Source organism: Motacilla alba, chromosome 4, assembly GCF_015832195.1.
Source record: "Motacilla alba alba isolate MOTALB_02 chromosome 4, Motacilla_alba_V1.0_pri, whole genome shotgun sequence".
NCBI lineage: Eukaryota > Metazoa > Chordata > Aves > Passeriformes > Motacillidae > Motacilla > Motacilla alba.
Window position 1 is genome coordinate 58789340 of NC_052019.1, and position 13645 is coordinate 58802984.

At 39.2% G+C, this 13645-nt stretch overlaps 1 protein-coding gene across 9 annotated transcripts in view; it reads right to left on the reverse strand.

Moving 5' to 3' along the window:
• WDFY3 (WD repeat and FYVE domain containing 3) overlaps positions 1 to 13645 on the reverse strand; it is a 155346-nt gene that overhangs the window by 44584 nt on the left and 97117 nt on the right. For all 9 annotated transcript variants that reach the window (XM_038135829.1, XM_038135836.1, XM_038135834.1 and 6 more), the window contains 10 exons: positions 11998 to 12098; positions 10986 to 11204; positions 8705 to 8886; positions 7437 to 7668; positions 6659 to 6819; positions 5381 to 5492; positions 4774 to 4964; positions 3168 to 3320; positions 1506 to 1579; positions 1242 to 1403 (listed from right to left, as the gene is read on the reverse strand). In XM_038135829.1, coding sequence (XP_037991757.1) covers positions 1242 to 1403; positions 1506 to 1579; positions 3168 to 3320; positions 4774 to 4964; positions 5381 to 5492; positions 6659 to 6819; positions 7437 to 7668; positions 8705 to 8886; positions 10986 to 11204; positions 11998 to 12098 — 1587 coding nt within the window. The remainder of the gene's footprint in view (positions 1 to 1241; positions 1404 to 1505; positions 1580 to 3167; positions 3321 to 4773; positions 4965 to 5380; positions 5493 to 6658; positions 6820 to 7436; positions 7669 to 8704; positions 8887 to 10985; positions 11205 to 11997; positions 12099 to 13645) is intronic.

Genomic DNA, 13645 nt, shown 5'->3' on the forward strand with positions numbered 1-13645 from the left:
TCATCAAATCTGAAAATTGATGAAAATGGTCTTCATTTAAAGTTACTAGCCAAAACACAAATTAATTTGTAGTAATTAATAGAATACTTGCAGACAAGTCTGCAGGTAAGGGACCCTCAAAATGCTAGGATTCAGGAAAGGGAACTGGGAGATACAGCTGAGTCCTAGTAAAAGGAGAACAAAACATTATTCTCAACCCCTTACAGCTGAACAATTATTACATCAAAACAGTGTTTACTCAACTCTGGAAGAACATTTATGCCTATAGCTTGAGGTTATGTAACACAGGGTCATGGTTTTCCATGACAAGATGCTGATCTACCACTCCAAGAAAGGAGATGCAATATATTCCTCTTTCCTCTGCAGCTAACCTGAAATGGCCCCTAGCTAGTGCAACTTTTCCCAAGTTATGCAACATTTTTCATTCTTTATTTCCAGGAAGGAGAACAGTAAACACTGGTCTACAATCTATTCTGCAACCATTTAAGCATAAAATCAATAGTTTAATTCTTGAATCATTTTTTGTCCTGTATAATTAAAACAAACACAGGTAAGATGCTCAGGTTGAGGCTTCTGATACTTTCAATTGTACTTAAAAGTAAGGAGCTGAAAACACGACCATGCATATGCAAAGAGCTCCTAAACCCCAATATTTTATCCATTTCCATTATAATGAAATAAGAGATAAAAAAAATTAAGGAGTTAAACTATTCTTAAAGCATTTCAAATATTCCTGTACATATGAATTGCAATAACTAGTGTAATTTTCATCAGTCAGAATTAGTAGCACTATATCTGACAGCCTTAAATACTTTTTTATACAGTGATGATTAAGAAAAAATCTGGGACTAAATCTTGCATTCAAGATAGTAATCAAAACTGCATTTTAACCAGAAATATCTTTTTTAGCCCATGTCAAATAATATTCAGTGGTATTCAGGAGGAGTGCTTAGTGCTTTACATGAACGAACGGGGCTGCTCAGCACCTTCACTTTTCACCCGTAGAACATTAAATCAGTTTGACCATTCAACCATGCTTGGTCAGATACAAATTGAAAATCATATGCAAATCAAGGCTTCAACACATTGCTAATGTCTAGTTCAATCTAGCTCATAGAGGAAAAAAAAAAAATCAGTATGTGAGCATTCCATGTCACACACTCCTCAGCAGTATTACCATGAAGTGCTTTTGACCAAGGTAACAGAACCAAGAAAGACAAAATTATCCAGGTGTGGGCTACCTGAGTAGGTCATAGCTGCTGGGGAAGCCCTGAAGTAGAAAGCTCAGCACATTGCTAATCGCAGCAATAGTGGGCTGGGACAGGGACATGTCTCGAAGAGTCAACAGCAGTCTTGGGATGAGCTGGAATTCCCTCATTAACTTTGCATTCTTTGCTGCTTCACTGGAAGAAGAAAAGAAATGAGATGGCCATTTAAAATTGGAGTATCCTCTAAATATTACCTAATCCTGTAAATCCCATTACTCGGCTAGCATCAGTTCGTACCTTGACTCAGTGAGGAGTTCAATGAAGTGCTCAAATAATGACAGATGAAGCTCATAGGGTGCATGAAGCCAGACCTGAAATACAGAAAAAAAAAGTATTTTACTTGTACACTAATCAACTTGTAGGTTAAAAACTACATTAATAAATCAAAAGTTATGAAGATATTAAAATCATTCATATACATGACTGTTTACCTGGGCATGATGAACCACACATCGGGTCAAAAAATATTCTCTGCAAGGCTACCATGCTAAAAACCTATAAAGGGATCTAGACAAAAGGTCACACCCTTGTCTTTTTGCACAAACTTTAAACAGATAGTGCAATGATTCCAAAGGAGCTATTGGGATTTACAAGGCTCTGTTGAATTTATTTCGTTTAGGTGAAGGTTTATGTCTTCATAAAATTAACTTACTACCTTCCTCCAAGATTAAACTCAGGGTCTTCCTCGATTTTATTTTTTACCCAGCATTGCCTGCATTTGAATTAAGATTCTTTACCAATATCCCCAAAGTATCAATTGTTCAATCAATAGAAGTAATAGAAGACATAAAAGCCAGAAAGCTCACAGTTACAGCTGCAAATCTTAAAACTGATTTGCTATTGAACAAAGCACAATTAATATTTGTGCTCTGGTGTATAAAATTGGCTTAAATGAAAAGCTTTCTAGTTTTTGCTTTTCTCCTAATCTTATAATTTAAAATGATGAGAACAAATCTTTTAATTTCCCTATTCTTCATGAGTAAGAACATCTAATTTATCCAAACTAAGTGAAATGTTTGGGTCACTGATTTCTGAATAAAGTAAATAATTAAAACAGCAATCAAAAAATTGAAAAAACAACAGCCAAAATCTCAGACTTTCTTCCTAAATAAGGTTTCCAGAAGTGCTTTGAAATACTCAAATAGACATCTAAAAAAAAGGAAATGGCTAAGTCTATTAAGTCATTTGTGCAAAACTGACTTGCAATATTAAGTCAGCAACTTATAGCTGGCTTAGCAGTGGTAGTAGGGTTTTTACTTACTTTAATGTACATGAGTCAGAATTCTTTTAGTTAGTCTATGTCAGGTACAGATAATGCCAAAGGAGCACATACCAAAGGGTAAGTTCTGGGAATCTTTTATCAGCCTCTACTGCAATAGCATTTCCCTCTGAAATTTGCTACTTTCCTTACTTTAACACAACATTTAAGTATTTCATAGGTTATGCAAAGAAGAATTTTAACTCCCTTACTAATAACCTTGCAGGAGATGTATGATAAAGTGATTTCCATGTGCTATGTTGAAAGTTTGCCTTCTACTTTTATTTTCAGGGCACTTTTTGTGCCCTGAAAGTACAACACACAGGTGTGCCACTGCAGTAGAACACACAGATGAGAAGAAATTGAGGAACAGAAAACTAAAGAACGTTGACTACTAAAACAACAAAAAGCAGAAACACCTGTGGCACCCATCCATTGTTTGTGCAGTGATTCAAGCCATTTCAGCTGAAAAAGTTACCAATAATCTTGCTGCTCATCTGCTTTACTGTACTATATAAGAAATAGGATGTTCTCAGTATAACAGCCTAATTTGCTACTATTGAATATTTAAGGCACACTATCAGCATATGACTTAATCACTATCCAGCATAATAATCACTCTTCTGTGCAGCTTTACATACTTCAAAATCGCAGAGCAGGTCCTGGAAGGCAGCAGAATTTGGGATAATGGATGTCTCGTGTCCACTGTCAACAGTTCCCACCAAGGAAAAGGTCAGGTGGAGTATGTGGCTGTTCAGAAGGGACCGTTTCTTCTTTAACAGCATTGCCAGCAGCTTGAACAAGTAAACAGAAAAGAAATTAGTCCTGTGAGCACACAGCAATGTTGTCTAAGCATGCTGGAGAACAGATGAAATGCCTGTGCCCCTTTTGAGAAGGCCTTTAAGGTATGTCTGCTGGTTGACAACTCTTGATGAAAGAGTTTGAAAGTGGCATTACAGTTCATTACAAAAGCGGCATATCCCGGACACTCTCTAGCACACAAAACATCTGTCTACACCATAGATCTAGGCCCTGAGGATTAGGGACACACACACCGCTCTCAGCTCTCTGGCAGTCAGTCAGTTTAAGACAGCACATCCTCAAGCAGTTGTGTTCCTGGACAGCAAACATGGACATGGCAGACAAATGGAGCAGGCCTAGAGCACTGCATGCCCAAATGAGAGGTATTCTGGTACTGAAAAAAATAACATAAATATGAATAAGCCTCTTTTTTTCTTGCTACACTTTGTTCTCCTAGTCATGACTGCATTCCCCACTTCTGCTCTAACTTATAAGCTGGGCTGGGAAAGAACCATTTGACAGATTTACTGTTATAGTCTCTTCTTCTGAAGCAAACTTGTTTAAACACTCAACATCCTGGCCTGTTCAGCTTTACCATCCTCATTGAAACACTAAAGAAACACAGATTTCTGGGAATCTCCCTCCAATCACATTATTTGCTGATGTCAATAAAAGTGGAATGTAAGGTCATTTGTGACGATCCACTGACTACTCATGATACAAGAAGGACACTGTCTAGACTTGTTTGGTCACAGTAAGCCAAGGTCTGCACCAGGCTCTTTGGAATGACATGTTTTGATGTAACTGCACCAGGCACTAGCATTTCAAGGTTTGTAAATACATAGCCCAAACCACAGAACTTTCCATTTCAGTAAAGCATCTTCTGTGAGAATCATAAAATGCACTGCTCATGTGAAGACCTTTTCAAATCAGTCAACCAATCCTTCTGCATAAGTGATTACTTTTCCCCATCCCAGTGGAGAATTAATGTCTTCAGCTTGAAAGGAAACAGCATCACTAATTACAAAATCCATGCAGTCTCCTTAAAAGGATTCTTCTAGGAGTTCACTTGTTTGGGGTTTTTTATGTATTCTTATCCTCTCTCTTACTGGCACATCAGAGACACAAGCTCCTGGGCTGGCAGGAGTGGGTTCAAAATCACAAGACTCATTTAAGTATTACAGTTGTGCTCCTCCATGATGTTACTGGAGGCTCAGTTCCAGCAATGCAGCTAAATGTGCACAAGGGCTTAGCACAAAACTTTTCACCCTCTCCTTTAAAAGACATTGTAAATAATTCATCTATGCTAATTTACCAAGAGCTCAAGAAACTTTTAAAGAGAAACTTGGGTTACAACACAAGAAGAGATTTCCATGGGAACTGTGATGACAAACAGTGAAATTCAATTCCATCAGCCTAGTGTGTTTTAAGATATTTCTTACACACCTGATAACCTTTGATTCTTTCCATCTCTTTGCTGGCCAGTGGATTGCTCTTTACCACACAGACCAAGGCTTTCACAGCTGCATACAACCCTTCCACATCTGATGCCATGGCTACAAGTCCCAAAATAGCAGCAGCCCCACCAATGTACTGTAGTGTAGTGGCAACAGGTTTGGGGACAAATGTTCTTACTCCTGAGCACAGACAGAGAAAATGAATTAAAATATATTCAAATCGAATTTTTGCAAAAAATAATTGTGAAAATGTGAAAGCAATTTTCATTTTAGCATTACTTGAATTATAAAAAGAATGTTACTAAAAGAATTATGACACCTTAGAAGAGGAAGTGAAGGAAATATAGAAAAATAGTTTATGACCTAAGGTAAAGTAATTGAATATATTTTCATAATAATGAATCATAAACTGAAATAAGCATCCCATGTGAGCAAAAAAAAAAGATAATAGTATATCCATAAAATATAAAAATATTCAATAAATACAATGCACCATTAACATTAATCAATCACATGATTTATCTTCTAGACCTAAGTTCTTACTGACAAGTAATTAATAACTTTAAAGCATAAGAATTCTTAAGTGCTCAACTCACCCAAATACCCTATCAAAGCTGCACCAATGGAGCGTGCTGGTCCATTCAAATGCCCTGCTGAGTTATGTAGCAGCTTCACAGGTGTGGCATTTTCATGAGAAGAAATTGCCAGCTGAAGAAAACAAGAAAAAAAAAAAAGCAGGGGTTGAAGGGAAGAGGTTATTTTTATGCAAGCCTAAAATTCATAACTTAGGAATTTTGCTACTGTGATCAGGAGTAACATACAACAAACGAAGATTAAGCCTTTCCTCTCAGGAGAGATGCTCCATCCTTCTGATCATCTTGGTGGTCTTCCCTGGACTCACTCCAACAGGTCCACGTCTTTCTTGTGCTGGGGACCCCAGAGCTGGATGCAGCACTGCAGGTGGGGTCTCACCAGAGCAGGGGGCCAGAATCCCCTCCATCACCTGCTGCCCACAGTGCTTTGGATGCAGCCCAGGACATGTTTGACTTTCTGGGCTGTGAATGCTCATGGGCTGGGTCATGTCCAGCCTCCCTTCCACCAGCACCTTCAAGTTTTTCCTCAGCAAGACTGCCCTCAATCTGCTCATCCCCAGCATGGATTGATACCAGGGATTGCCTGACCCAGGTACAGCACCTTGTACTTGGTGTTGTTAATCCTCATGAGCTCCAATTGGCTAACTTCTCTGGGCCCACCTAGCACTGGAACTCATCCAGAACCCACTGGATGGAATCCCGTCCTTGATGTGTGTCAATAGCACCACTCAGCTTAGTTTCATCAGTGAATGTGCTGAGAGCGCACTTGATCCCTCTACTGTCATTAATGAAGGTATTAAATAACACTGGTCCCAGCACTTGTCACCAGTCTCCATTGGGACTCTGAGCCATTGACCATTACCCAGTGGATGGAACTGTCCAACCACTTTCTCATACATCCTAACAGCCCACCCATTGAATCCATCTTTCTCCAATGAATAGAGAGAAAGATTTAGTGGGGGCCTATGTCACAGGCTTTACAGCAGTGCAGATAAATCACAGCTGTAACCCTTCCCTTGTCCACTGATGCAGCCACCCCATCATAGAAGGCACCAAGGTTGGTCATCTAGTGCCTAGAGAAGCTGTGAGTTCTCAGTTCCTGGAAGCATTCAAGGTCAGGCTGGAACGCACTTTGAGCAACCTGACACAGTGAAAGGTGTCCTCGCACGCAGGAGGGGGATCGGACTAGATTGTTCCAGGCTGCATTGAGCAAATTGTCTTGAAGTGAGTTAAAAGAAAGGAAAAAGTCACACACATTTACCGACTGATTTCCCAACATACCTGTTTGGCAATAGCTTTACTATCCAACTTGTTGTAAACTTTCCTTATTTTTGCCACTGTAAATGAAGAAACTGACAGTGCATAGAGACCAAAGGAGACCTTCTCTTCTGGTACCAAAGATACTGGTGATGGATTGATTCCTTCAGACTTTGAATCTTTACCTTAAAGACAAAATAGAAGGTCCCTTCATTAATGGTGTTGTTTTAATTTGAACAGTAATACCTTAAGCAACTTATACTGCAGAATAGGTATATAAAAAAGATTTTGCAAATAACTGAGATGTGATATTGTCCAGCCTAAAGCCTGTACACATCCCTTCCCTTCTGAAGGAAAACAAAGCAATAAAAAGCCAGAGAAGCATTTGGTAAATGTGCATCTTTGCCTGTGACAACAGGTTTTCTACTACAGTTTGATAGGAAAGCTGCCTTGGAATGGTATGAGAGATGCAAGATTCAAAGAGAATATATAACCATATCTTTAAAATGTTGTATCCTTTCTGATTTCACTTTCTACAGATAAATATCACATACAGTATGAATAATGACTTTTCTAACTGGTTTAAAACCAAAGTGAGGAATATAAGCACTTCTACTGTATCTCAGCACAAGAATTTGGATTCCTATCATCCTCTTCAACAGCAGCTACTAATCTTCTTCTTGTGAAGAGCAAGCTTTTCTTCCCTGCTCCTGCACACTCTCTCACCTCTTCTGCCAGTACGCACACAAAGATTTCAGCACAGCCAGCCCAAGTTACCAGGCGCCACCTGACCTGTACTTACATGGAACATAAACCGCTTGGAAGCTCCCGACGTAATTCGGTCCCAGCTCGTAAATGGTGCTGACCCCTGGGGCAGGCAGCACTTCCTCCAGGAAGTGTGTGGGGCCCAGGCGCCACACCAGGGAGGAGAGCTGGCGCTGAGCGGGTGGCGTGCCAATGTAGGCGTACACTGTGCTGACCACGGGGGGGTTGGCAGAGCCAGAGCCACTGGGGCTGCTGTGGATGTAGTGAAGCTGTGAGGGAGCAAAACACAGGTAAGTTAGCGAGGGAGCAAGGGTACCGAGACAAGACCAGAGATTTTGTCCAAAAATGGTTTTGCAAGCCAGGGGAGGTATCAAATGATTGCTATGTAATGAAGGGTATTCTGACACTGTACTGAACTAGACAGTGAAGAACATTAAACAGAAAGGAAATGTGAAGACCAGAAGTAGCTATTGGAAGATGAAAGTGGGTATGGAAACACAGGAGAACATGAGAATTCTGTGCCTAAAGAGGCTGTATCTTGATTCTAAAGACATGGTGCTCAAAGTAGTGTTATTTCTCCTTTCCCAGCCTTTAGAAATGACACCATTTCAAGCTAAAGTGCAAATGTGATGAATTAAATTCAGCAAGACTTTTCAAACAATTAAACAAATACACAAAGTCAGATCCTGGCCAATATATAAAGACAATAACAACCTCACAGACTTTTTTCTATTTATATTGTAAAAATTCTGTTAGTAGCTATTAAATGTAGTCATGCGTAGCCAGAGAGATGGCCAGATAGACACTCATGTACTACAGCTGTCAGCATAACAACTTACTGCAGTCCCCCTCTTGCAAAAGGAATACTGGGAGGTAAACTTTGAAAGTCAACATGTTGTTTTACCTACAGCAGTACAGTAGCATTAGCTAGTTTAAACTTCACACCAGGTTATGCTTTATTACCTTGAAGTCCGCACCTGCCAGTTGTCAAATGATATTTGAATATCTGTTACAGCTTGGGAATATTTTGTGCTCAGTGGACAGGTCCACAGTGCTCTTCACTACTCTCTGCAGTTTCTGCCACTGAACAATGAGGTATTGACCTTTGCAAATAAATGTGGTGTTTGCTTGCTGTTTTTAGTTTTGTTGCTTGGGTTGAGTTTTTTTCCCATTCTGTTGGGGGTGACCACCTTTTGGATGGGGTGGTGGTTGATTTTGCTCTTTTTTCTCATAAGGTTTTTCATTGCACAGAGAAAAAAAAATCACTCCAACCAGTAAAAATGAGAATTGAAATATTTATTTTACCTTAACAGTGTTAACAAGCTGTCCGTCGAGGTAGAGTGCAGCTGTGCTGTTCTTCAGCATGCCTTTACTCATGACCAGAACTAGGTGATGCCACTGGCCTTCCACAATGAGGTCACCACAGCGGAAACGGGCACAACAGGGAAGAATTTCATAAAATGATGATTCCTCACTGAAGTCATCAACTAAAGGAAAAACACCAGTTAATGGACACCAGCAGAAATGTTATAACAGCTTAAAAATCTCAGGATGTATTCAGACTTTTGAAAATTGTATTTTACTTCTCACTTCTCCCCTTCCTTCAAAATTTTAGCTGAAATTACTAGTTGGCTCAAGTTTTTTCTCATGCTGCCATGCAAGTCACAGAAAGATAATTTGTTGTTTTCCTAAAGAAGTTTCTACAGCAGCAGTCACCAAGAACCAATTGATGTGTCCCCAAACCCACAGAGCTACTTTATCACCTTTCTCACACTGTGGAGAGGATGCTACCCATACTCCCAGACTTTTTCTTCCCACTTTTGCATCACAAAATGACCCTTACTCTACTTAAAAGCTGTCCTGACAGAAAGAAAAAAAGAAAAAAAAATCCCCAAAACCCAGGGGATGTTTCAATCATGAACTTTTCAGATCTTTCTTTATTTTTTCATACTGAAGGAAAATAAACCATTAATCCTCTTACCACAACAGCTGCCTGCACAGGGAGAACACTCATTTCTTTAGAAACAGCACAAGGAAAATGTTAAAAGCAGAGTATTTAGAACTAACGTTCAGATACAAAAATAATCACAAGATCTTTTTCTTAGCGAAACATCTCTAAGCACAATTCTTGCTCTCAATAAGGGTCCTTAAATCACTCCATTTATTCTTACAAGAGACTCTCAGCACTTCCAATCCCTGTGTTGTGCACAGCACTTCCAGTCTCAGTTCTTCAGGTCCCTACCGGCTCAGCACCCAACAGTACACCACCAACTATGATTTAGACACAATGGTAGCACTTGAGTAAAGCCAAGTGTCCTGGTCGTAGTAAAAAACAGTCTTTATAGTCAGAAACCTTCAGATCTTCTCTGACAAAGCCTTTTCAAATCCAATCTCTTTCAGGGAGTTTGATTATAGGTGCTCACTAAACTAAAAACATATGAACTATAGCTTCAGTGGAGGCTAAAGCAATTAGTGTGAAGATAAACTTGCTTCATTCTCTAAGAATTTGGTCCTCTGAGAAAGAAAGCACTGTCAGTATCTTTGTAATTTAGGCGGTTTAATTCCTACTTTTCACTATGAGTTTTCAGCTCTCAAGTTTCAGGTTCTGAACCTGACTTCTACTAAGCCAGACTGCTGCAGTTAATGATGTGAATGTCTGCTTACATATTATTCCTTATTTTCATGGTAACAGTCCGCTTAGTTGTTTGTGGGAGGTTTTTTAAATAACAACAACTGTATAAATTCTTTATTGGTGCTGCCTACTCAAAAGTAAAGAACAGAAGCAGGAACAGGTTTTTGACAACCATTTGGACTGATCTGGTGAAGCACTAAGCCTGAAACACATGCAGAAGGCTGCCCTGCTCCTCTCAGCTCCTCCACAGACTCAGTGTGTAACAGCCTGTCAAAACCAACCACTTCTGGAGGCTCTGATGGAGGACAAGGCTGGAGACAGGGGACAGCTCATCCTCAAGCCCCTGAGTGCACTGATAGCTCTCTCTAGCAAATTTACTGGTATCACCAGCTTCACTTAGATCTTCACTACACCTCCTGTAACTCCTCCTTTGGTCACAGATACTGAATACAAACTGTTTCTGAAAACTGACCACAGCATTAAAACATAAGGTGAATGACTGCTTGCCTTCAAAAATCCCTCCAGTACTGGGACTATCCAGACTGAAAAAGCCTTCAACCTATTAGTTTACTATTTCCAAACTTCTTCAAAGCAAAGACAGTTAAAATTTGCACCTCAAGAGATGATGTCTAAAGCAAATGACACAAGATAAATCAAAGGCAAAAGCCTTCAAAATTGAAGATGTAATCCCTCCCCTGACTACATATTACCTGGGGTTTTGGCAAACTTTTTTCTTTCATATACAGACATCGAATCTTCTTTGGAAATTATAAAAGCTCCATAAATTAATGTTTACATTTGGCATTTTTCCATTATCAAAAAATCAGGAACTGGTGAAGCATCAATAAAAGTTCTAGCACACACAATTCTTCTGGATACTGGGTTTTAAATAAAATTGCCGTTGCATCCCTATAATACTGTCAACATTAGCTGATGACGTGGCACAACTCTTACCATAATTTTGAAGCAATTCTTCTTTAGTTGAAACAATCAGTGAGCGGTCTTTTGCTGAGAGGACAATGGCAAGGCAGACGTAATGCTGCTCTGAGGAGTTCGCACGCCGCACTACAGTGAGAAGTCTCACAGGATGGTTATTGGGAGGTGTACTAAAATGTTCAATACAAAACCAAGTTGAGTAGCTTAAACCAGATGGTGGTGGGAAAAACCTTTCACCTAAAAATAAAAAGAAAGCCCATTACATAGCTGCAGTTAGGACACCTACCTACTTGATCCTGTTCCTTTTTTCATATGAGCTCAGGTAATACTAGCTGTGTTTTCTCAGATGCTGAAGAAGCCTCTGTTAAGGGAATACCTCTCTACCACATACATCTAACTCCACTTAATATCCTAGGATGCTCCCACTAATTCTATCTTACTGCAGTAAGCCTTCACTTCTTAGTTTTTAGACTTAACAACATGTTTAACTAAGTGGCCATGTTCAATTAATCCCACAACTTTTAATTAAGCATTCCAGCTTCCTGTAGGGTGACTAATCCACAGCAACATGTAAAAGTGATGGCAAACAATTCATATGGGGCTTTTGTGATGGTGTGTGCAACTACACCTGTAATAAACGCAGTCAAGGATTCAGCAGGGCAGAGTCACAAGTACGGCATCACAAGTACGGCATCACAATTCATTCCACATTTCCTATGTGCTGTACACACTACAACTTCAACTTTTTATTAATGCATCTGGGTTATTATTCATACACCTTGGTTGATTACAATTTAGTCCTCTACTTTAGGCTTTGCATTTTAAAGCAATCACACATTCATATTTTATATTGCTTTTCATTGTCTTGGGGGCAACAGAAACACACAAAAAACAAGACACAAAAAGTTCTTGATTGTGGGTGCACAGCGTCCAACGCCATACTATCAGCTCACGGCGAACCAAGAAGTCTAAGAGAACTAAACATCAGACACAAAACACTGTTTGTTACCAGTCATACTGGAGTACTCACCAGTTCCAATTCCGCTCACAACGGCACCATCAACAAGTCCTGTAGTAACAGCATTATTTGTAGGTGCATTGTGGGGAGCCAGACTTGGCAAGAACAGGCAGCTGTTAAACACAAGACCAGTAGCACACTGGAGTTTATGGAAGTCAGTGTAAATGGAGTTCAATACAAACAAAATATGGCTTAGGAAAATATACCATAAGCACACATGCTTTGTCACTTTATGTAGTAATGAAAAATAGGAATTAATTCTCAAATTGCTCATTGTGAGTCTTAATTATCTCTAGCACAAATAACTTTGGCAGTGTATGCCTTTGGTGTGAAGGTATAAAGTCATGCCCACATAGCTCCATAGCCTAAGATGTTCCCTTGTGGGCACCCGCATCTTGCAGCGGTCTTTGAGCTATTCTGAACCTTCTAAAGAGACTGGATCAGCTAAATAATCAAAGGATCTGGCAACTGCAGACAATGATGTTCTTATCTTAAGAAAGTATGCTCTCACACTAACATCATATTCCACCAACTTAGCTTTGTTTGGTCCTTACAAGAGCCGTGATGTTGTGGACACAATGGAAATCAATATAAGGAGAAAAGTTCTTGATTTTTAAAAAAAATTTATTATAAAAGCCTTCGTAGTTGACTTGCTGAAATTACAAGAAGTCACAGCTGCATTATGTGAGTTACTTCTGGAAATGTTACCAGCACCCAAAAATCTCCTGAAGCAAACACAATGAAAATTCTTTTTGCCAGCCTATTTCAAGTTCTTAGGTTCAGAGAATTTTTTTTCTTCTCTCTTATGAAGGATGTAGAACACAGCTTAGAGTTAACATTTGTTTACTAAAAAATAAGTCTATCCCTGACTGTACTGGATATTAAGGCTAGATGGAAAATGGAAGCTGCATCCTTGTTTTGCAGAGCTGAAAAGAGAATGCAGACAGCAGCAGAGCTCCCAAGTACTCAAGTTTTTCTGTTCCATTTTTATAATGAAAAAGACCACACATTTTCCTTAAACAGATGTTGAGAATGGTATCATGCTTTCATCTTCTGAATAGTTAAATCATATTACATGATCCTCAAAAAGTGCCTCACTCAGCAGGTGTTTATTTAGAGAAAAACAAGTAAGTGGTGCTAAAAGAAAAAAATTAGCTAAGCATGATATCCAGGCTATGCCTCCAGTTAGTAATACTAGGTTTCTTTCAGTTCTTTGAACACATCATAGCTGCCTTATCTGTTTCATTTGTATTTCTGATATACTTTCACATTTTCATGTTTTTCAGCAATTTTAAGTGGGTCTCAGAATACCTGTAACATCCAAATGTCATACATAAATCTCAGCAACCCTTCAAGGGTATGTTGGCATTCCTTTGTTTTAAAAGGGATGTGAAACCCAGAACTGAGAGGGTCCCATCAATGACACATACTTCTTTTTTCACTTGCACACATGGCAAGCAAGCATTTTTATCAAGATATTAATGAATGAGAAAGTGGAAATTTATGTGACTCTAAGCATTCCTTCCTCTTATTTAAAGAGTTCATTTGTTCCTTACTTGCAAACAGTCTATTAAAATTTAAAAGTATTCCTTTGGGAAAACAGGAAGTAAGCAAACACTGCACTGTGCCCCATGCTACTTGAGAGCACGGCAGGACCTTA